We start from the raw sequence: 21,844 nt of genomic DNA, 5'->3' as shown, positions 1-21,844 counted from the left end.
AACTGAAAAAAAAAAAAAAAAAAAGAAAGTAGATTATAGAGAATTATAGAAAAAGGTTTAATATAAGTATAAAAAATTAAATAAAGAAGAAAAAAATTTTAGACATTTTATGTATTTTAAAAGACATATATACATGTATATTTAATTTGAGGATAATATAATAAGAAAAAGGAATATTTTTTATTTCATTTTTTTTTTTTTTTTTTTCTTTTAATGAATCTTATTAAAAGAATATTGTCAATTTTTATTTTTTACTATTTTGTTTCCTTTTTAGAAAAAATTTATCATATATAGAAAATAATAATACCTATATATAGATTTAAAAAAAAAAAAAAATAGAAGCACTTAAATTTCATTTTTCTCTTTAATTTTTTTAACTTTCTTAAATTTTTATATAAATATTAAAAAATATTTGTTTTAATTTTTATAATTTAAAAAAAGTAAATGAAGGGATGAAGAAACAGTAACTTTGTTAGAAAATTTTTCATTTTTGCATTTTCTTTTATTTTTAAAAGATGTTATTTGCAAAAATTAATAAAGTAAAAATTACTTTTTTATACATTTAAATATATATATATATATATATATATATATATATATAAAGTAAAAACCTTCATTTTAAGATGAATAAGCCATTAGAAATTTTAGAATTTTTTAATATAAAACTTTCTATTAATTTAAGTTTAGCTTTTATAATTTTAAATATATTATTAGTCTTACTTTCTACTTTTTTAATTAGGTAATATAATAATATTATATATAATGTTTTTTACATATAAATATTTAACTTTTTTCTAAATTAATATATATATTTAATAGACTAAATAATTTTTTTTATTTTTCATAAAAAAGTGATAATTTTTTTTTATTTTTCATAAAAAAGTGATAATTTTTTTTTAATGTTAATTTTATTAGAAATGTAAAAAAAAAAGGACAAAAAGGAGATTCTAAAAAAGGTCACATAATTTTTGAAGATGAAGTATTTGAAGAAAAAGATAAAATTACTGATAGGAAAATATATATAAACACAAAACCTATTTTAAAAAGTAAAAACGAATTTGATGATGACATATATGAAAGAAGTGAAGAAAATAATTATGATAAAGCATATTTAAAAGAAAAAAAAAAAATAAAAGTATACTTAAAATTAAATGAAAGGTTAGAAAAAATTAAAGAAGAATTAAGTTTAGTAGACAAAGAGCTAAAAAAAATTTTATATGAAGAAGAAAATTTTAAATTTACATATATAAATATAGATGATAAATTAAATAACAAAAAAATTACAGAAATTAATAATTTTGATAAAGAGAATGAAGATACGAAAAATAACCATAATGAAAATATATGTGCAATGAATTCATTAGAAAGAAGAGTTAATGTAGGATATAACGAAAATGATAAATTAATAAAAGATAATTATTCAAATTGTAATAATAAGACCACAATAGTTAATTTAAAAAATGATTATGGTAGCAATAATTTAAATGATTATATTAATAAAGCAACTAAAACATCTGAAGATAATGTAAAGAAAAAAAGTGTATTCAATATTAGCAATGTAGTTAGTAATACCATAGAGGATGTTTTAAATAATAATAAAAATAATAAATTCATGAAAAATAATGTTATTAACTATAATAACAAGCAAGAAAATTTAGATAATAATGAAAGTATAAATACTGTAAATTATAAAGAAGGTTTTTCAAATAAAGATGGTGAAAGTGTAATTGATTTAAATTATAAAGAAAATATCAATTCTAATAAAAATACTATCTCGAAAGATGATGATGAGAATAATATATCTAAAAATTATCAAGAAAAAAATTATAAAGAATGTGTAAATATAGAAAATGACAAAATTGATGAAAATATATTTATCAATGATGAAGATTTACTAAGAGAAAAACTAAGAAATAATCAGTCAACTGAAAATAAATCTGTAAATGAATTTAAAATTAATAATCCAAAAGGATCTATTAAAAATTATTTAAATAACGAATTAGATAAAACAAATGAAAAATTAGAAAGCTCTAATTATTATTCTAAAAAAGATGACATTTTAAATGATAAAAGAGAAGAGTTAACTGATTATAAAATAAAAATAAATAATGAAATTTTGATTAAAAATAATCAACTAAAAAATGAAAATTGCGATTTAAATAAAAAAAAGAATGTTATTCGTAAAAGTGTAGAAATGAATAAAAGAAAAAGTGAAGGTGATAAAGTTTACATTATAAAAAAAAATGATATCAATAAAAATGATATAAATGAAAAAAGAGGAGACATTAGTAAAGTAGATATTAATAAAAGAAAAAGTGTTAATGATAAAAATGACTATGTTAGTAAAAGAAAAACTGTAACAGATACAGATAACGTAAACAAAAGGAAAAGTAATGTTGAAATAATTAATTCCACATATAAAAAAAAAGGTAATCTTGAAAAAATAAATGATATAAATAAAAGAAAAAGTGATGTGGATAAATTAAATGATTTAAATAAAAAAAAAGGTGATCTTGAAAAAATAAATGATATAAATAAAAGAAAAAGTGATATGGATAAAATAAATGATTTAAATAAAAAAAAAGGTTGCTCTAATAAAAATTATAATGAAGATAAACGAAGATATGATATTAACAATATAGATGACATAAATAAAGGAAAAGATCATTTTGAAAAAACAGATGATATAAATAAGTGGAAAGGAGATAATTGTAATATGGATATTACAAATATAAGAAAAGATTATACTGAAAAATTTAATGATATAGATAAAAGTAAAAATAATTTTTATAAAATAAATGATGTTAATAAAATAAAAGATGATAATGAACAAATTGATAACACATATAAAAGGAAGAGCGACACTAGTAAAATATATTATATAAATAATGCAACTGATATACAAAGAGCTGATTATATAAATAAAAGGAAAAGTTATAATGACAAAATTGATCATAAGGATGATAAAGGAAATAATTTTTGTAAAGCTAATAATACAAATAAAAGAAAAAGTAATATTGATAAAATAGACAATATAAATATAAAGAAAGAAGATATTGGGAGAATAAATGATATAAATAAAAGAAAAAGCTATGTTAATAAAATAAATGATATAAACATAAGGAAAGAAGATATTGACAAAATAAATGATATAAATAAAAGAAAAAGTGAAACTAATAAGATTGACGATATAAATGTAAAGAAAGAAGATATTGAGAGAATAAATGACATAAATAAAAGGAAAAGTGAAACTAATAAGATTGACGATATAAATGTAAAGAAAGAAGATATTGAGAGAATAAATGACATAAATAAAAGGAAAAGTAACAATGATAAGATTGACGATATAAATATAAGGAAAGAAGATATTGACAAAATAAATGACATAAATAAAAGGAAAAGTGATATTGATAATATAGAAGATATAAACATAAGGAAAGGAGATATTGAAAAGAGGAATGATTTAAATATAAGGAAAGGAACTGTTGATGAGGTCGATGATATAAGTGCAAATAAAGAAGATATTGACAAAATAAATGACGTAAATAAAAGAAAAAGTGAAACTAATAAGATTGACGATATAAATATAAGAAAAGGAGATATTGACAAAAGGAATGATATAAATATAAGGAAAGGAACTGTTGACAATATCGATTATATAAGCACAAAGAAAGAAGATATTGACAAAATAAATGACATAAATAAGAGAAAAAGTGAAACTAATAAGATTGACGATATAAACATAAGGAAAGGAGATATTGATAAGAGGAATGATATAAATATAAGGAAAGGAACTGTTGATGAGATCGATGATATAATCGCAAAGAAAGAAGATATTGACAAAATAAATGACATAAATAAAAGAAAAAGTAATATTGATAAGATTGACGATACACATATAAGAAAAGGAGATATTGACAAAATAAATGATATAAATAAAAGAAAAAGTAATATTGATAAGATTGAAGATATGAACGTAAGAAAAGAAGATAATGACAAAATAAATAACATAAATAAAGAAAAAAGTGAAACTAATAAGATTGACGATATAAACGTAAGAAAAGAAGATATTGACAAAATAGATGACATAAATAAAAGAAAAAGTGAAACTAATAAGATTGACGATATAAATATAAGAAAAGGAGATATTGACAAAAGGAATGATATAAATATAAGGAAAGGAACTATTGATGAGATCGATGATATAAGCATAAAGAAAGAAGATATTGACAAAATAAATGACATAAATAAAAGAAAAAGTGAAACTAATATGATTGACGATATGAATGCAAAGAAAGAAGATACTGAGAGAATAAATGACATAAATAAAAGAGAAAATGACATTGATAAGATTGAAGATATAAACGTATGGAAAGAAGATAATGACAAAACAAATAACATAAATAAAGAAAAAAGTGAAACTAATAAGATTGACGATATAAATGCAAAGAAAGAAGATACTGAGAGAATAAATGACATAAATAAAAGAGAAAATGACACTGATAAGATTGAAGATATAAACGTATGGAAAGAAAATAATGACAAAATAAGTGACATATATACAAGTAAAAATATTAATAATAAAATAGATGATGTAAACATAGTAAACGGAAATATTAACAACATTAATGATATAAATAAAATAAATGAATATATTGAAAAAACACATATTATAAATAAAAGTAAAGAATACTATGATAAAGTAGGTATGAATAGGGAAAAAGATGATAATAATCAAATGGATTGTTTAAATAAGCAGAATGACAATAATGATAACATATATAATACAAATAAGAGAGCGTATGGAAATAATATAATGGATAATAAAAATATAAGAAAAGAAGATGTTGATGAAACGAATGATCTAAAAGAAAGAAAAGAAAATGTTAATCAAATAAATAATACAATTAAAGAAAAAGAAGATTGTGATAAAATAGAAAATAGAAATGAAAAAAAAAGTGGTACATATAAAATGGATAATACAGATAAAAGAAAAGATGATGTTGACAAAATATATAACATATATGAAAGAAAAGAAGGTACCGATGAAATAGATAATGTTAATAAAAAAAAAGATACTGATAAAATAAAAGATAGAAATAATAAAAAAAGTGATATAAATAAAGTGGATAATTTAAATAAAAGAAAAGATATTAATAATATAGATAAGGGGGATAATAATAAAGGAGACATTGATAAAATATATGATATAAATATAAGAAAAAAAGTTCTTGATAAAATAGATAATATAAATAAAATAAAAGATGATTCTTGTAAAAGAGACAATATAAATAACAGAAAAAGTGATAATGACAATACAGATGATATAAATAAAAGAAGAGATGGTACAATAGTCGATATACATAAAAAAAAAAAAAATGATGAAGAAGTTGATTACATATATAATAGAAAAAATAATTCTGATAAAACTGATGATTCAAACGGTCAAGGTGATTTAAATAATTTAAATATAAATAATGTAATTAGAGAAAAAACGGGACAGCACAAAGAAAAGCAAGAATATGATATAAGTGAAAATGATTTACAAACATTAAAGGATGTAATAGATAACAATAATAAAAATGAGAATAAAAAGAATTATTTAAATTATGAAAATTTTGATTTTAAAAATCTTAAAGAAAAATATAAATTCAAAGTGGGTATAAAAGATAGTGAAGTAAATCAGTTAAAATATAATTCAATGAACGAGTTTAAAGATATAAATGAAATAATTATATTACAAAATAATGGTTTAAAAGGAAGTTTCATAAATTCAAAAAATATAGACAATTCAGATGGCATTGAAAAGATGGCTGAAAAGAATAGTTACGAAGGATTTGATATAAAAGATACTTTTATAAATGATATACAATTAAAAAACAAAAAGGAAAAAAAAGACGTAGAAAAATTAACTGAGGATATAATCAATCAAGAAAAGATATATCAATATACAAAACACAAAACTAATGTTGATATGTTGAGTGTAATTCATTTACCTATGCATATATTTATATTAATTGTATATAGACACATTTTTTTTTTTCTTCTTTTTTTTTTTTTTTTTAGTTTTCAAATGAGACAAATAGTAGAGACATAAAAAAGCTAAAAAAATGGAAAGTATTATATTTTTCAATAGAAATTTCAAATACATATATATATTTATAAATACATCTATCTATATATATATATTCATATATATATACTCTTTTGTAGTCACATATGATATCAAAGAAATATGAAGATGATTGGCTATCATCAGATGTACTATTGTCATGCTTCTTGAATTTTATAAAATTAAAAAAGTATGTAAATATAAAGGAGTTATCCGTTAAATTTCAAACTACAACTGACGTAAAAAAAAAAAAAAAAAAAAATAGTGACATAAAAATAATTTATAACAATGCATATCAAAATTTATATGATTATTAAAATATTTTATTTACTTATAGGATATAAGAGAAAAGTTAGAAGAATTAGAAGAACAAGACATGATTAATGGCGTTTTAGATGAAAAAGGTAATTATATTTATTTATCACAAGAAGAAATTAATAAGTTATGTTTTGAAATACAGTCAAAAGGAAAAGTAAATACACGGGAAGATTTTGTGAAAATTTGTAATAAAATTATATCTTTAAATATTAATGATAAGGTTATATAAATTTATTTTTAATTAAAATTTTAAGATTTCAATATTTTTCTTCTGTTTTTAATTATTTGTAAAAATACATTTTTAGGATAAAGAAAAATTAAAAGAAGAAGAGGAAAAAATAATTAAAGCCAAAACGGAAATATTTTAATAATATAAAAAATTTGTTTCAAATTAGTATAAAAAATAATACTTATTTGAGATATGGAAAAAAAAAAAAAAAAAAAAAAAAAAGCATAAACATATATATATAACTAAAATTCCAAAAACAATTATAATAATGTGAAATATTTTATGTATACTTTTTAAAATGTTCTTTTAAAAATTCAATGCATTCTTTTTTATTTTCTCCATGGATACACATAAATCGTATCTGAAAAAATATAATAAATATTTATATGTATATTATGTTAAAATTAGATGAACAATAAAATAAAAAAAGCTGTAAAATATGTTATAAATAGCCAATATATACGAATTTTTTTTTTTTTTTTTTTTTTTTTTTTACTATTTGTTCATAGATTTCATTAATTTGATTTGAAGAAATTCGTGGAAAGTTATTTTTAATATCAGGCCACTTTAAAAATGGTTTAATTTTATACGAGTTTTGTAAATTATTTTCCAAAATATATTGATATAATTTTTTAACAAAGTCAGATGGATATATATCATTTATTGTGAAGGCTAAATAATTTTTATTTATTTCGTTATATTTATGAAATATATAAAATATAAAAAATATTATATTCCATCTTTCACCTACTTTTTTTAAAAATAATACAATATCACTTTTTATATGTAAATTATTTTTTTGATCAATATTATTTTTTAAAAAATTAAGCAAGTCAATATTTTTGTATAAATGATATAAATGAATAAAACCTTCGAAAATGTTTACACAAAATTTTGAATATTTTAATGGTAATTTTAATGATTCACGAATAATATATTCTACAACATATTCAGTTTTTGAATTTTTTATGTAATAAAAATGATTTTTTAATGGCAATAAAAATAAACATATATATATGTAATTTACATTTTCTTTATATTGTAAATCATGAAATACTTCTTTTGTTAAATTATGTTCAATTTCTTTAAAAAATTTTACATAATTTAAACCATAGAAAAGCCAACTGGCTTCTTCATTTTTTTTTTCATCATTAATATCTTTATTTATTATATTTTTTGTATTATTTTGATTTATATCATTTATATTATTTTGGATATTTAAATCACTTGTATTATTTTTAATAATATTATTTGCATCATTTTTATTTATCTTCTCTTTTTCAGTTTCATAAAAATCATCATGAATCTTTTTATTTGTACCATTATCTTCACAATTATGTATACTTTTATTAATTTTATCTTTTTTTTTTATTTTTTCAAAGTTTTCTTGATCCTTAATAAAGTACTCTAATGGTAGTTTAAAAATTTTAGAAGAATAAGAACTATAGTTTAATAAGGTTAAACATAAAACAATATTTTTGCATTTTTCAGAAAATATTTTTGTAATTTCTGAAGAAAGTCTACTTTTCGAAATTTTTTTACTAAAAGAATTTTTTATATCTTCATTTTTTAAAACATTAAAAATAGACTTTTCTAAACAAAAATCAAAAGAACCACAAAATCTTATACATCTGATAATTCTTAAAGGATCATCAAGAAAAGTAGAGAGCGGATCTAAAGGTGTACATATAATTTTATTTTTTAAATGAAAAATCCCTTTTTTTGTGTAATCTTCAACTTTTTTATTTTTTAAATTATAAAATAAGGAATTTACAGTGAAATCTCTTCTTAAAGCGTCTTCTTCTGGTGTTCCAATTACAATTTCAGGAATTCTACTCTCTTCACTATATTTTTCATTTCTTAAATTAACTATATCTACTTGAAAATTAAATAGATTAAAACTAGATGTTTCTAAATGTTTCGACTGATCAGAATTTATTTTTATAATACCAAAATTAAAATTTTTATTTTCTTTTTCTTTTATATATTCTTTAATATAATTACAAAAGTCAGCACCTTTCATATTGTCTACTGTTATATCAATGTCGTCGTTAGAAATTCTTAAAAACTTATCCCTCACCCAACCACCTACTACTCTTAATGTGCTTTTTAAATTATATTTTTCATTTACATTAGTTAAAAATTCAAATAAATCTTCTTCTTCCTTTCTTATTGTTGTACTTATTAAATTTTCTATCTCTTTTATGTTGTCACATTTTTCTTCATCAACTTTATGCTCTTTTTTTTGTGTTAGTTCTTCTTCATCTACTATGTAATTTTTTAAATAACTTAAATAAATATTTTCATACATTTTAATTTTACTATAGTTATATATGATATTTTTATTTTTTGTTTTAATTTTATAATTATTTCTTCTATGCTTTGTTTTTATATAGAATAATTTTTTTGCACAATTAAAAAAAATTTTTTTTTTGATCATAATATCATTTTTATATATCACTTTATTTGAGTACTTTTTAAGTGAGATATTTCCTTTTATGCTAATTACTATTGTTATTAATGATAAGTAAAATAGCGAGAAAAAATTAAAATTCATCCAAAAGAAAAATATTTAAACGTACATAGTGTTAAAAATAAAAATATTCATATTTTTTATATAAATAATGTTTTGTAATTTTTTAATTTATCTTTTATAAAATTAATGATATTTATATTTTACTTAGATTTTTTTTTTTTTCTATTTAATTTTATATTAGTAAAAACAAGAAATTTTAATTATAATAAAGTATTAGATGGGTACTGAAGAGATAGATTAACTAAAATTTTAATCAAATATAAACTCCTCTAAAATTTTTTTTTTTTTTTTTTTTTTTATTGAAATAAAATTTTTTATTATCTTTTTAATAGATTTGATATTTTCATTTATACATAAATATATATATAAAAAAAACAAAAAAAAAAAAAAAAAAAAAAGTGTAAAGTAAAAAGGATTAAATATATATTGAAAAAAAAAGTGGTAAGTTAAATTAAAACTACCATGTAAACTAAAGAAGAATTAAAAAAGACGCATAATCGAATAATTTTTTTTTTGTTTATATTTTTTTATACTAATGTTTCAAAATCTAAACGTCTTATTAAAGTGATTTATATTCACTAGTTTTTTGTTAAAATGAATAACATCTCTTTTGATATTGACATTCAAAATATGAAGGAAAGAAATGGGGATGAGGAAAATGAGAATAAAAATATCGATAAAATGAACAGTGAAGTAGTTTTACAATCAAGTAAATTAAAATATTTATTTTGCTTTCTTGGATGCTTAACTTTATGGTATTTTAATTTTTTTTCATTGTGTAAATATTTAAAATTATTACATAATATACATATATGTTTTAATATTTAGAATTATAATAATGTAGGGCTTATTAATTTTAAATATACGTGTATTTATACTAATATTTATAAATAAATATTAATGTTATTATATATTTTAATTTATTTTACATTATAGTGGATTAAGAACATCAATAGTAAGAAAAATGGCTTTTTCTCCACCATCATTAAAAGGATATTTAGTTGAGAATAATAAATTTGTTTGTAATCATGTTAAGAGTATTGAATTTTATGAAGCAGTAAGAAGAAATAATATAGGAATAAATTTCATATTAATAAAAAAACATTTAAATAAAATAGCAAGTATATTAATTTATAGAAAGCCATTAAATTTTAATAAACAGATAATTTTGTTTTCTCATGGAAATAGCACAGATATTGGTCATATGTGCCTTTTTTTTTTGAATTTAGTACTTTATAATGATGTGAACATTTTAGCTTACGATTACAGTGGATATGGTTATAGTAACAAAAAACCAAGCGAAAAAAATATATATAAAAATATAAAAATAGTATATAAACATTTAATAAAAGAGTTAAAAATAAATCCATTAAACATTATTGTATATGGGCATAGTATAGGTACAGCTTGCAGCTGTTATTTGATTAGTTTAAAAAAAGTACAAGTTGGAGGATGTATTTTACAATCTCCTCTTGCTAGTGGGTTAAGGTTATTAATTCCTTATGAAAACCAAAAATTACCATGGTTTGATGTTTTTAAAAATGTAGATAGATTAAAAAAGGTATCTCTTTTACCAATTTTTTTAATGCATGGAAAAAGAGATAAACAAGTACCTTTTAATCATGCGGTTTGTTTAATGAATATATTAAAAGAAAATTTTGAAAAAAGAAACCTCAAAAATAATTCATTGAAAAATTTTGAAGAAAAAAAAAATTTAGATAATTTATCATTAATTAATTTTTGGGCCATTGAAGATGCAGATCATAATGATATTGAAGAAAAAAATACCGTAGTTTTTTATCACAAAATAAAAGAATTTTTATTACTTTGTGAAAATTTTAATAAAAATAAAAAATCATAAAACATATTCAACATTTCTTAATTTAGATATATTTATGTTTTTCATCTGTATGAGTATATATATTATTTAAATTTTTCATTTTTTCAAATGTTTCTATATATATTATATTTTACTTTGATCCTTTTATATTTTTTTTTTTTATCTTTCATGTATTTTTTATAAAATTACATTTTGCATATATAATTTTTTTTTTTAGATTTTTATATCATGAAAATTTTTTGCTAATGTCTTTTATATAAAAATTATATACTAAAAATAAATGTGTCTAAAATACACGCATATAAATATTTGTCAATATTATAATTCTAAAAATTTAGTTCGAATTCTATTTCATTATTAACGTTTTATTTGTATATGAATAATATACTATTTTGTATATAAATATATATATAAATAATTTTTTTTTTTTTTGTTTTTTTTGTGGTGAGATATAAATGTTTTCATTTAGCTTTTACAAAAAAAACTTATATATCTATGGAATATTTAATAAAAAAAAAAAAAAAGGAAAAAAGGAAATTATTCTATATAATTGTAAATTATTTGTAACCAAATTAAAAATAACAAAAAATAGTAATTTATAATTTAAAAGAAATTATAAAGCAGATAATATATTAATAAAAAATAAAAAAGTGGTACACATAAGAATTCATAATAAACAAATATATGTATATATGTAAAGACAGCAATGAAATGAATTATTAAAAAAAAAAAAAAAATCACATTGTCCTTATGATAAATAATTAAAGAATGATGGATGCTCTTAGAATTTAACAACATTAAATAATTAATATCTTATTTTTTGGTATATTTTGTAAATGTTTTTTATAAAGACTAAACTTAAAATTGCCATATATTTTTATTAAAGAGTGTATATGATTATAGATCTCTTTTTTTATTTTATTTTATATTTATCAAAAAACTTGAGTAACATATTTATATTCTTAGTGAAATATATTCCTATTATAGACCAACCTGAAATAAATATAGAAACAATAAAAAAAGCATAATCATTATTCTCTATAAAATTTTTTAAATTCATTCCAAATAAACTCGTAATAACTGAACAAATAGAACAAAATAAAGTAGAAAAAGAAATTTTTGCATTTAATAAAATAAATTTATTTCTATTATAATCTAAATTTAATCTCATTAATTCTTCATAATGTGTAATTTTTTCTTCAATATTTTCTAATTCTCCATATAGTTCATCTGTTAATTGTAAATGAGTTTCAAGTAATATTTCTAAATCACTATGATCTTTTAATTGATTTATATAGTTATTATGTAAAAATGTTAAATACATATTTTTCATATCATTATCATCTTTTAATATTTTTTCAATATTACTACGTAGAGCATTTAATAAATTGGATAATTTTTGTAAATTGTTTTTAATCTTCATCATATCTCTTAATAATTTATTTGTTAACATATTTATTTCATTATTTTCTTCTCTTCTTTGTAGTTGTATTTTTTCTCGAATTTTTCCATTAATTTGATCTATATCGTTTTCATACTCTTTTAAAGATAGTTGCATACATATGTCTAAACATAAAAATTCAAAAAAATTGTTTGTATTATATCTATAAAAATTATTTTTTACATTTAAATCATTTATATCTTCTTTTTCATCATTTCTTTTATCTTCCGAATTATCATCATTTTTTACATCATCTGTGCATTCTTCAATTTTTAAATTACATTTTTTTTTAAAGTTCTCTTTAATTAAATTTATTGCTTTTATAACTAAAGGATTATTCGGATCAAATAGCCATAATTCATTAAATCGAATAATACAACTTATAAAACCAGTTCTTAATAAAATCACATTTTTTCTTACTAATATAGTTGGGTTGTGATTATTATTATATGTATCAATTAATCTTAAATCACTAAAAGGTATCTCTATTAAAAAAAAAAGCACAACACTGATATAAAATTTGTAGTTTATGTATGTTTATATTTTTTTATAAATTTTTAATTTTTTGTATGGATATAAAAAAAGAGTATACATATAAACAATTATATTGTAATTTATTTGTTATAGAAGAAAATATATAAAAAAAAAAAAATTTTTTTAAAATATATATATATGTATTATTTTTTTTTTTTACTTAAAACATAAGGTAAATTGTATTTGGAAAAATAAACTTTTTCACATATTATTTTCTCATCTGTAATTTTTATATTTTGCATTAATATATTATTAAAATTCTTTTTTGAGTATATTTTATTTTCATTTTTTACATTGATATATTTTGATGAAAATCTCACAGGAATGTATGTTTTTGATGTTAAGTAAATTGAGTGAATAATTTTATTTTTATATTTTTTCATGTATCTCCACTCTATCATTGTTTTTTTTTTTTTTCTTTCATATATATATATATATATATATTTATTTGTGCAAAATTTTTTTCCTATTATTAATTTTAGGAAGAAAAGTTTATTAATAAATTATTTTTTAAAAATTATAAAAAAAAAAAAACAACAGGTTGCTTGTAAGGAGTTGAAATTCATTTATTGGCACTTCGTAAAATGGTTAAAATTTTAAGTGAAGATATATGCAATTGTGTTAATGTATTTTATTTTTTGAATAATGTACAACTATTTTTAGTGCAACATTCTATAAGATCATATAATAAAATAAAGTAAAAGAGAAATGAATAAAACATGGTATTATATAAATAAAAAAAATAATAATTGTAAATGTTATGTGAACATAAAAATAGTCAAAAATATTATACAAAAAAAAGATAATAAAAAAAAAAAAAAACAGAAAATGTAGTGTAATAAAATAAAAAAATAATATATTTTGAATAATTTTTTAAAAAAAAAATAAAATATTAATTTATTAAAATGGAGTAAATGTAGCCAAATGAAGAATTTACCTTTTCAGTGTTATGAAAATTTTTTTTTTTATTAAATTAATAAAATTGAAATTTTTTTTACACTAAAAAGAGTTATTATATATAAGTTTCAGACAAAAACAATAAATTTAAAATTTATTTTTAATTTTTATCATATATAATGTTTCAATATAAAATAATTAAAAAGATGGAGAAGAAACTCCTTGAAAAAAAATAAAAAGTTGTATAAATATATGCATATAAAGAGAGAAAAAAAAAAAAAAAAAAAGAACAAGAGAACAAAAATAATATATATGTGCAAAATATAATAAAAAATGGGATACTTTATTAATTGCTTTTATTTTGAAAACATTTTGATTTTTTATTGCTGCTAATTATCATAATGATACTTATTATTAATATGCAAAAATAAATCTAAAAGAAAAAAAAAAAAAAAAAATAAAAAAAAATAAAAAAGTATTTTTAAATTTTTCTATCTCCTTCATTAATAAAATTATAATTATTTATAATTTAAAAAACTTTTATAATAATTAATTTTTATCTTTTAAATATGAATAAAAACATAAAAGATAATTCAAATGTTGTGTGTTTCAATGAATATGTAATATGTTTCATAAATTTTAATACAGACATACTTATTAAAGAATAAAAATACTTTTTTCTATAAGAAATATTTATAATATATAAAAAGTACGTCTACTTTTTTTTTTTTTTTATATTTTTGATTTTAAATATTTTTTTACTTTTATACATTTATTCAATTATGTAAATATATATATATATATATATATATATATATATAAATATTTTTTGTTTTTCTTTTTCCCCTCTTACCCCCGCACCAATGAAAGATGGTTTAACTTTTTCAGATATTTTTCCATGAAGTTCTATTGATTCGGAGTCACGTAATAGCATAAGACCAACAATTGCTAAAAAAACTGCAGAAAAAAATGATACTATAGCGAAATAATAAGTGACAACTTTTCCAAATGAAGACGACATTATCTTTATAGTTTTAAGAAATTGTATATTAATTTTTCAAATTAAAAAAAAATCATAAACATAAAGCAAATATTTCATTAAATTTAGTACGTTATAGTACCATTCTGTATAAAATCTAAAAAAAAAATAAATATAAATTACTAATGCATATAATAAAATATAATCTTTTTTTTATAACAAATTCGTATTACATCTACATTTGAAAAAATTACAAATATTTAATTAAAATATATATATGTAATCAATGATTACGCAAAAAAAAAAAAAAAAAAAAAAAACCTTCAACCATTATTTTTTATAAGAACAACTCGAAAATGAAAAAAAAGAGTTCTTGATTTTGTCAAAATTCATTCAAAATTTTATAATTCTCTTTTTTTTTTTTTTTTTTTTTTTATCATTTTCTTCTTTTTTTTCTGAGTTGTTCAATTTAAAGTGTATTATTTTTTTTTTTTTTTTTTTTATAAATAAAAAAGCTTAATTATTTAGCTATTCATTAATAATTTTTGCACACATGAAAGACAAAATACATACTCAATTTTATTTTATAAATGTATAAAAATGAGAAAATTTTGTATATTTAAAAAAAAGAATAAATATAATAAAATACAGAAAAAAAAAAAAAAAAGAAAAAAAAAAAAACCATAAAAAAAATTATTGAAATATTTATGCGTGAAAAAAAATTTTTGTTTAAAACATATTATTATATGAAATAAATTTATCTATTAATATGTATAATGTAAAATAAAATTAAAAAAAAAAAAATATTCAATAAAATTGTTTTATCTATAACACCTTTTATTATTATTTATTTAACTGAAAAATGCTTAATAACGTTTTTCTTTTTTTAAAAGAAAAAAAATTTTATTAAAAAAGAACAAACTTATTACACAATTTTTTTTTTTTTTTTTTATGTCCATTTTTATTTAAGGAGTGAATTAAATTAAAAAAAAATAGTAAAAATGAATAAACATTCTTTTGAAAATTGTTTTCAAATTGATAAAAAAATTATGTAATTTGTAAATTAAGGTGAAATTAAAATCATACTGAAGATATATATTTACATATATATTTTACTATTAAAATTACATACATAATGATAAACTTCAGCATATTAGAGAAATGTCTTATGGGTCATATTATGTTAGTTTTAAAACATTAATTTTAATGTAATTAATTTTAATGTATGTCACGTTTTTAAGCTATATAAAATGAAGTAAATTTTATTAGTTTCAATTAAAATTAGATGCATTTTTTTTATATTATTTTTTGTGTCATAAAATTCAAGCTAAATAATATATTTTTTTTTTTTAAGCATAATGAATTTAATTAAAATACGTAGAAATAAATATGTGAAAAAATAAAAAATTTTTAAATATAATATATTTTTTTTTAATTTGTTTATAAAGTTAAAATAAAAGATTTAACTTTTTCGAATTATTAATATGAAATAATTATATGTAATTTATATGATATTATTTTTTTTCTTTATTCTTCTATTTAGCTTTTCCTTGATTAGCTACTTCGTCCATTTTTTTTTTTAATTCTTCGCTATCTAATAAATAATAATGCTTAATTGGCTTTAAGTTTTCATCTAATTCGTAAACTAAAGGTACACCAGTGGGAATGTTTAATTCTAATACATCAGCTTCGCTTAAACTATCTAAATGTTTTACTAGCCCTCTTAAGCTATTTCCATGTGCAGAAACAAGAACTTTTTTATTTGCTAAAATATCAGGTGCAATATGATCAAACCAAAATGGTAAAACTCTTTCAACTGTATCTTTTAAACATTCAGTGAAAGGTAAGGTATCTTTTGGTACATTTTTGTAAACAATATTATGTCCAGGCCATCTGCTATCTTCTTTATCTAGTTTTGGTGGAGGAATATCGTAAGATCTTCTCCATATTTTAACTTGTTCTTCTCCATATTTTTTTGCTGTTTCAGATTTATTTAAACCCTGAAGAGATCCATAATGTCTCTCATTTAATCTCCAGGTTTTTATGACAGGTACATGCAAAAGGTCAGCAGTTTTTAAAACATTCCAAGTTGTATGAATAGCTCTTTTTAATACAGAAGTGTAAACAACATCAAATTTAAAATTTTTTTCTTTTAGATAATTACCAGCAGATCTAAAAAATATTTAACCAAATAAAAAAAAAAGTAAAAATATACGTGGAATATTAAAATTTAAGCATAACTATCTTTTTTTTTTTTTTTTTTTTATTCAGAATAATTAAGTTTTTTTATATTACATTGCTTCTTCTTCTCCTTTTTCACTTAATGGAACATCAGTCCATCCTGTAAATTTATTTTCTTTATTCCATGTACTCTCACCTTAAAAAAATAATACAAAAAAATAAATTATCATTTAAATTTGAAATCCTAAAGATCTTAATTTTTTTTTTTATTTTATCTTTTTTTCCTTTTTAAATACAAACCATGTCTTAAAAGAACTAAAGTATACACCATTTTTTCTTTTTATTTATAATTTTTTTTTTTTTTTTTTTTTATATATATATAAATATAATTTGTAAATAAGTAATTACAACTTCAAACGAATTAAAAAAAAAAAAGTTAATGTTATAAAATAATATAAAGCCAATATTTCTAAAAATAGAAAATTATTTTAATAAAAATAATATTTTAATATTAAAGTTTTAATTATTTTAAAATAATTATAATGCTTAAATTTTTTTTTAATTTGGTATTTATTTATTTATTTTTAATGTATTCATTTTTTTTAATGTGCATTTTTACTTGTGCATTACAAGGTTTTTTTTTTTTTTTTTTTTTTTTTTTTTTTTTTTTTAAGATATTAGTATATTCTATTTATTTTTTATTTTTATATACATGTGTTTTTGTATTTTATATTATATATTTTTATTGAGTACTTAAGTTTATATGTATAAATTTTTATATTTAATTATATTAAAAATTTAGTGTTTTTAAGAGTTCTTAAAAAAAAAAAAAAAAAAAAAAGAGAAAGAAATTTCAGCTTAGAAAAATTTCTTTTTTATTTTTTTAAAAACGAAATTCTTCGGTACATTTTTTTCTATGTCGGATATATCATTTGTTTTAATTTCTTCTATTTCATCTATCTCTTCATCCTCTTCTTCACTATCTTCTATTAACCATTTATGCCAGTATATTAGCTGAAAAAAGTGAGAATTTTACAATTATATATACAAATTAATGTGTTAAGATACAATATTGAAAATGAAAAGTTAAAATCGTAAGCTATTTATTTAATTTTTTTTCAATTGTTAGCATATGCCTTTTTTTTTTTATCATTCATTTTTTTTTTTTGATAAATATCATTTAATATGCCAATTTATTTTATCTTCTTTTAAAGTATATTTTACTTATTTTGTAGGTAAAATAATATATTTAAATGAAGATAATGAAAAAAATATATAAGAAATATATTTTTTTTTTTTTTTTACTTATTCATTTATATTAAATAAAAAAAATAATATAAAATAATAAAAAAAAGGATCTTACTTGTAACATAGCTTTGCTTTTTAATTCTGATTCAGAGTTATCTTCTTCAAACCACTGATAAAAATAAAAAAAATATGCAGAATTATAAAGTGCCTTTGCAATATATGTAAAAATAATTATGGGCAAATATTTATATGAATTGTTTTCTTATTTTTTAATTTATTTTTTTTAATATATAAAATAAACTTTGAAAAATTATTTAAAAAAATAATTTTTATATGTAAATTTGTTCTGCTCTTTTTACTTTTATAAATGAGTTTTTTGAAATAACACCGGAAAACAATAACGAGTCAAAAACTGCTTCAACTAATGAGGTTTCTTCTGATAAGTGAGGGTACTTTAACTCTTTAAAAAAAAAAAAAAAAGAAATGATAATAAGAATAATAAAAATTACTATTTAACAAATTGTTTTAATTTACTTTTATTTTTTTTTTTCTTACCATCACAAAATTTTATTATGTCATTTAAAATATAATTATCATGGTTTTCAATTTTGCTATTCTGAAAAAAAAAAAAAAATACATAAGCAAATATTTACAAAGAATTATAAAAAAATTTTAATTAAATAATTTTAATTCTAATGAATAAAAAATTTATACTTGTTTCAAATAAAGAAATAAAGTTTTCAAATTTTTTGCTTTCTTCAAATAAATATCGTATTCGGCTTTTTGTGGAAGACTTAAAATAAAAACTGACATAACCACATAAAAAGGGACATGACTTTCAATGTAGTTGCCTAAAAAAAAAAAAAAAAAAAAAAAGAAGTATTTAATTAAGAAAATATTATAATATTATTTATATAAATTTATTAAATGTGTATTACAATTTTCTGTTTTTAATATAGAGCATATATTAACGATTTCTTCTTCATTAAATTGATAGCTTTCTATTATTTTGTCCTTGATTTCATTATAAAAAGCTTTAATAACATCTAAATCATGTTTATATATATTATTATATTTTAAATTTTCTTCATTTTTTTTTTTAATTTTTTCTAACTGTTTTTTGTAAATTTCTTCTCTTTTTTTTTTTGCAATTTCTTCAATATCCATTTTCTCAATAATTTTTGCATTTTCTGTTTTTTCAGCTATTTCTAAAAAGATATTTTTTACATTATTATATTCATCATTTTTGCTTTTCTTTGAGATACTAATGCTTTTTTTATTATCATTTTTTAAATCATTTTTAATTTCTTTTTTATTATCTTCTTTTAATGATTCCATATGTATTAGCTTTGCAGATGGAATAAATGTTGATATTCCTTGATTTTTACTTTTAAGAAGTTGTAATCTCATCTCTCTTAATTTTTTTTGTTCTTCTAGCATTTTCAAACTTCTTTCTTCTTTTTCTTTCAATTCTTGCTGATACATATAAACTCTTTTAGGTATAAATTTTTTTTTCTCAGTTTCTTCTTTTTTACCATCATTATTTAAACATATCTCTTTTTTTGACAGACAATTTTCTTTTTCTTCAATCTCACTTTTTTTTATTTCTGTTTCTTTTATTTCATTCACTTCTTTTGTTTCTTTTTCTTTTATTTCTTTTTCTTCTTTATTATCTATTTCTTTTGTCTCTTCTTCTTTTATTACATTCACTTCTTTTGTTTCTTTTTCTTTTATTTCTTTTTCTTCTTTATTATCTGTATCTTTTGTTTCTTTTTCTTTTATTTCTTTTTCTTCTTTATTATCTGTATCTTTTGTCTCTTCTACTTTTATTTCTGTTTCTTTTATTTTTTTATATTCTATCTCTTTTTTATTCTCTTCTTTAATTTCTTTTTCTTTTATTTCATTCACTTCTTTATTTTCTGTTTCTTTTGTTTCTTTTTCTTTTATATTTTTCTCTTCATTATTATCTGTTTCTTTTGTCTCTTCTTCTTTATTCTCTTCTTTTGTTTCTTTTTCGTCCATAATATCGTTTTCCTTTTTTAATTCTTTATCACTTTTTTGTGATTCTTCAATTACATTAGTTGATATCATGTTATTTTTATATTGCTCAAGTTTTTTTTTTTTTCTTAATTCTTCTAATCTTCTCAAGTAAAGTGGTTTTTCATTTGTTTTTTTATTTTCTTTTATTTCATTTTCTTTTTTTTTTGAATTATTAAACAATGTATTATTAACTCCTTTTATTACTTCTTTATCATTTTGTTTATTTCTTATATTCGTGAAATCTATATCATCATCATTTCTTTTATTTCTTATATTTGAAAAATCTATATCACCATCATCCTTTTTGTTTCTTATATTTGCGAAATCTTTATCATCATCGTTTCTTTTATTTCTAATGTTTGAAAAATCTATATCTTCATCATTCTTTTTATTTCTTATATTTGAAAAATCTATATCACCATTTTTTTTGTTCCTTACATTTGAGAAATCTATATCATCATTTTTCTTATTTCTTACATTTGAAAAATCTATATCATCATTTTTTTTGTTCCTTACATTTGAAAAATCTACATTTTCTTCATTTTTCTTGTTTCTTAAATTTGAGAAATCTATATCATCATTTTTCTTATTTCTTACATTTGAGAAATCTATATCATCATTTTTTTTATTTCTTACATTTGAGAAATCTATATCATCATTTTTCTTATTTCTTACATTTGAAAAATCTACATCATCATTTTTCTTATTTCTTACATTTGAGAAATCTATATCATCATTTTTTTTATTTCTTACATTTGAGAAATCTATATCATCATTTTTCTTATTTCTTACATTTGAGAAATCTATATCATCATTTTTCTTATTTCTTACATTAGAAAAGTCTAATTCTTCATTGCTTTTTTTATTTCTTAAATTTGCAAAATCTACATTTTCTTCATTTTTCTTATTTCTTAAATTTGCAAAATCTACATCTTCATTACTTTTTTTATTTCTTAAATTTGCAAAATCTAAATTATCGTCATTTCTTTTGTTTCTTAAATTTGAAAAATCTATATCATCATTATTTACTGCATTTGTTTTATTTTTATTTCTACCTAAACCAATACTATCACTTTTTTTTATATTATTTTTGTCATTTGTTAAATTTTTCAGTTTATTTGTTTCATTTTTATTATCATCTTTATTAATTCTTTTATCTGATTCAAAGGTTCTCCAATCACTATTTTCAACAATTTCATTTTTTTCATAAATTTTTTTTTTTTTAGAATCTACAATTTTTTCAGTTGTGTCAATTATTAAATCATCTTTTTGATAATACTTCTGTAAATCTATTATATTCAAATGTATTTGTTTCTTTTTTTTTGCCATTTTTTTTTTTTTTTTTTTTTTATTTTAAAAGAAAAAAGTAGTTTTTTTAAACTTTAAATATTTTGTTATATATTTTTCTAATATATTCTTTATATTTCACTCATAACATACAGATAAATTATTTTTAGAATGTTACTTTTTTTTTTTTTTTTTTTTTTTT

At 18.2% G+C, this 21,844-nt stretch overlaps 7 protein-coding genes across 7 annotated transcripts; 2 read left to right on the top strand and 5 right to left on the bottom strand.

Annotated features, from left to right (window-relative positions):
* Positions 1-623: 623 nt before the first annotated feature.
* On the top strand, positions 624-6,798 carry PGAL8A_00347200 (conserved Plasmodium protein, unknown function; the record flags this gene model as incomplete). Its single annotated transcript, XM_028672514.1, has 6 exons — positions 624-739; positions 916-5,983; positions 6,067-6,117; positions 6,214-6,351; positions 6,450-6,650; positions 6,736-6,798. The coding sequence occupies 6 exons, from the start codon at positions 624-626 to the stop codon at positions 6,796-6,798; spliced, it is 5,637 nt and encodes a 1,878-aa protein (XP_028529059.1).
* A 141-nt stretch (positions 6,799-6,939) lies between these two features.
* Positions 6,940-9,216, bottom strand: PGAL8A_00347100 (tRNA nucleotidyltransferase, putative; the record flags this gene model as incomplete). The annotated part of the gene is made up of 2 exons (XM_028672513.1): positions 6,940-7,020; positions 7,156-9,216. The coding sequence occupies 2 exons, from the start codon at positions 9,214-9,216 to the stop codon at positions 6,940-6,942; spliced, it is 2,142 nt and encodes a 713-aa protein (XP_028529058.1).
* A 573-nt stretch (positions 9,217-9,789) lies between these two features.
* Positions 9,790-11,056, top strand: PGAL8A_00347000 (alpha/beta hydrolase fold domain containing protein, putative; the record flags this gene model as incomplete). The annotated part of the gene is made up of 2 exons (XM_028672512.1): positions 9,790-9,950; positions 10,132-11,056. The coding sequence occupies 2 exons, from the start codon at positions 9,790-9,792 to the stop codon at positions 11,054-11,056; spliced, it is 1,086 nt and encodes a 361-aa protein (XP_028529057.1).
* An 892-nt stretch (positions 11,057-11,948) lies between these two features.
* PGAL8A_00346900 (metal ion channel-Mg2+, Co2+ and Ni2+, putative) lies at positions 11,949-13,411 on the bottom strand (the record flags this gene model as incomplete). Its single annotated transcript, XM_028672511.1, has 2 exons — positions 11,949-12,961; positions 13,171-13,411. 2 exons carry the CDS (start codon positions 13,409-13,411, stop codon positions 11,949-11,951), a joined length of 1,254 nt encoding a protein of 417 aa, XP_028529056.1.
* An 842-nt stretch (positions 13,412-14,253) lies between these two features.
* On the bottom strand, positions 14,254-14,928 carry PGAL8A_00346800 (conserved Plasmodium protein, unknown function; the record flags this gene model as incomplete). The annotated part of the gene is made up of 2 exons (XM_028672509.1): positions 14,254-14,340; positions 14,761-14,928. The coding sequence occupies 2 exons, from the start codon at positions 14,926-14,928 to the stop codon at positions 14,254-14,256; spliced, it is 255 nt and encodes an 84-aa protein (XP_028529055.1).
* Positions 14,929-16,421: 1,493 nt separating this feature from the next.
* Positions 16,422-17,398, bottom strand: PGAL8A_00346700 (phosphoglycerate mutase, putative; the record flags this gene model as incomplete). Its single annotated transcript, XM_028672508.1, has 3 exons — positions 16,422-17,058; positions 17,182-17,263; positions 17,368-17,398. 3 exons carry the CDS (start codon positions 17,396-17,398, stop codon positions 16,422-16,424), a joined length of 750 nt encoding a protein of 249 aa, XP_028529054.1.
* Positions 17,399-17,925: 527 nt separating this feature from the next.
* PGAL8A_00346600 (conserved Plasmodium protein, unknown function) lies at positions 17,926-21,684 on the bottom strand (the record flags this gene model as incomplete). The annotated part of the gene is made up of 6 exons (XM_028672507.1): positions 17,926-18,081; positions 18,431-18,484; positions 18,675-18,775; positions 18,871-18,931; positions 19,030-19,166; positions 19,254-21,684. The coding sequence occupies 6 exons, from the start codon at positions 21,682-21,684 to the stop codon at positions 17,926-17,928; spliced, it is 2,940 nt and encodes a 979-aa protein (XP_028529053.1).
* Positions 21,685-21,844: the final 160 nt, after the last annotated feature.

This window comes from Plasmodium gallinaceum (genome assembly GCF_900005855.1).
Source record: "Plasmodium gallinaceum strain 8A genome assembly, contig: PGAL8A_v1_98, whole genome shotgun sequence".
Classification (NCBI taxonomy): domain Eukaryota; phylum Apicomplexa; class Aconoidasida; order Haemosporida; family Plasmodiidae; genus Plasmodium; species Plasmodium gallinaceum.
Note: the sequence above shows the minus strand (reverse complement) of the source record. Positions and strands in the feature narration are given on the sequence as shown.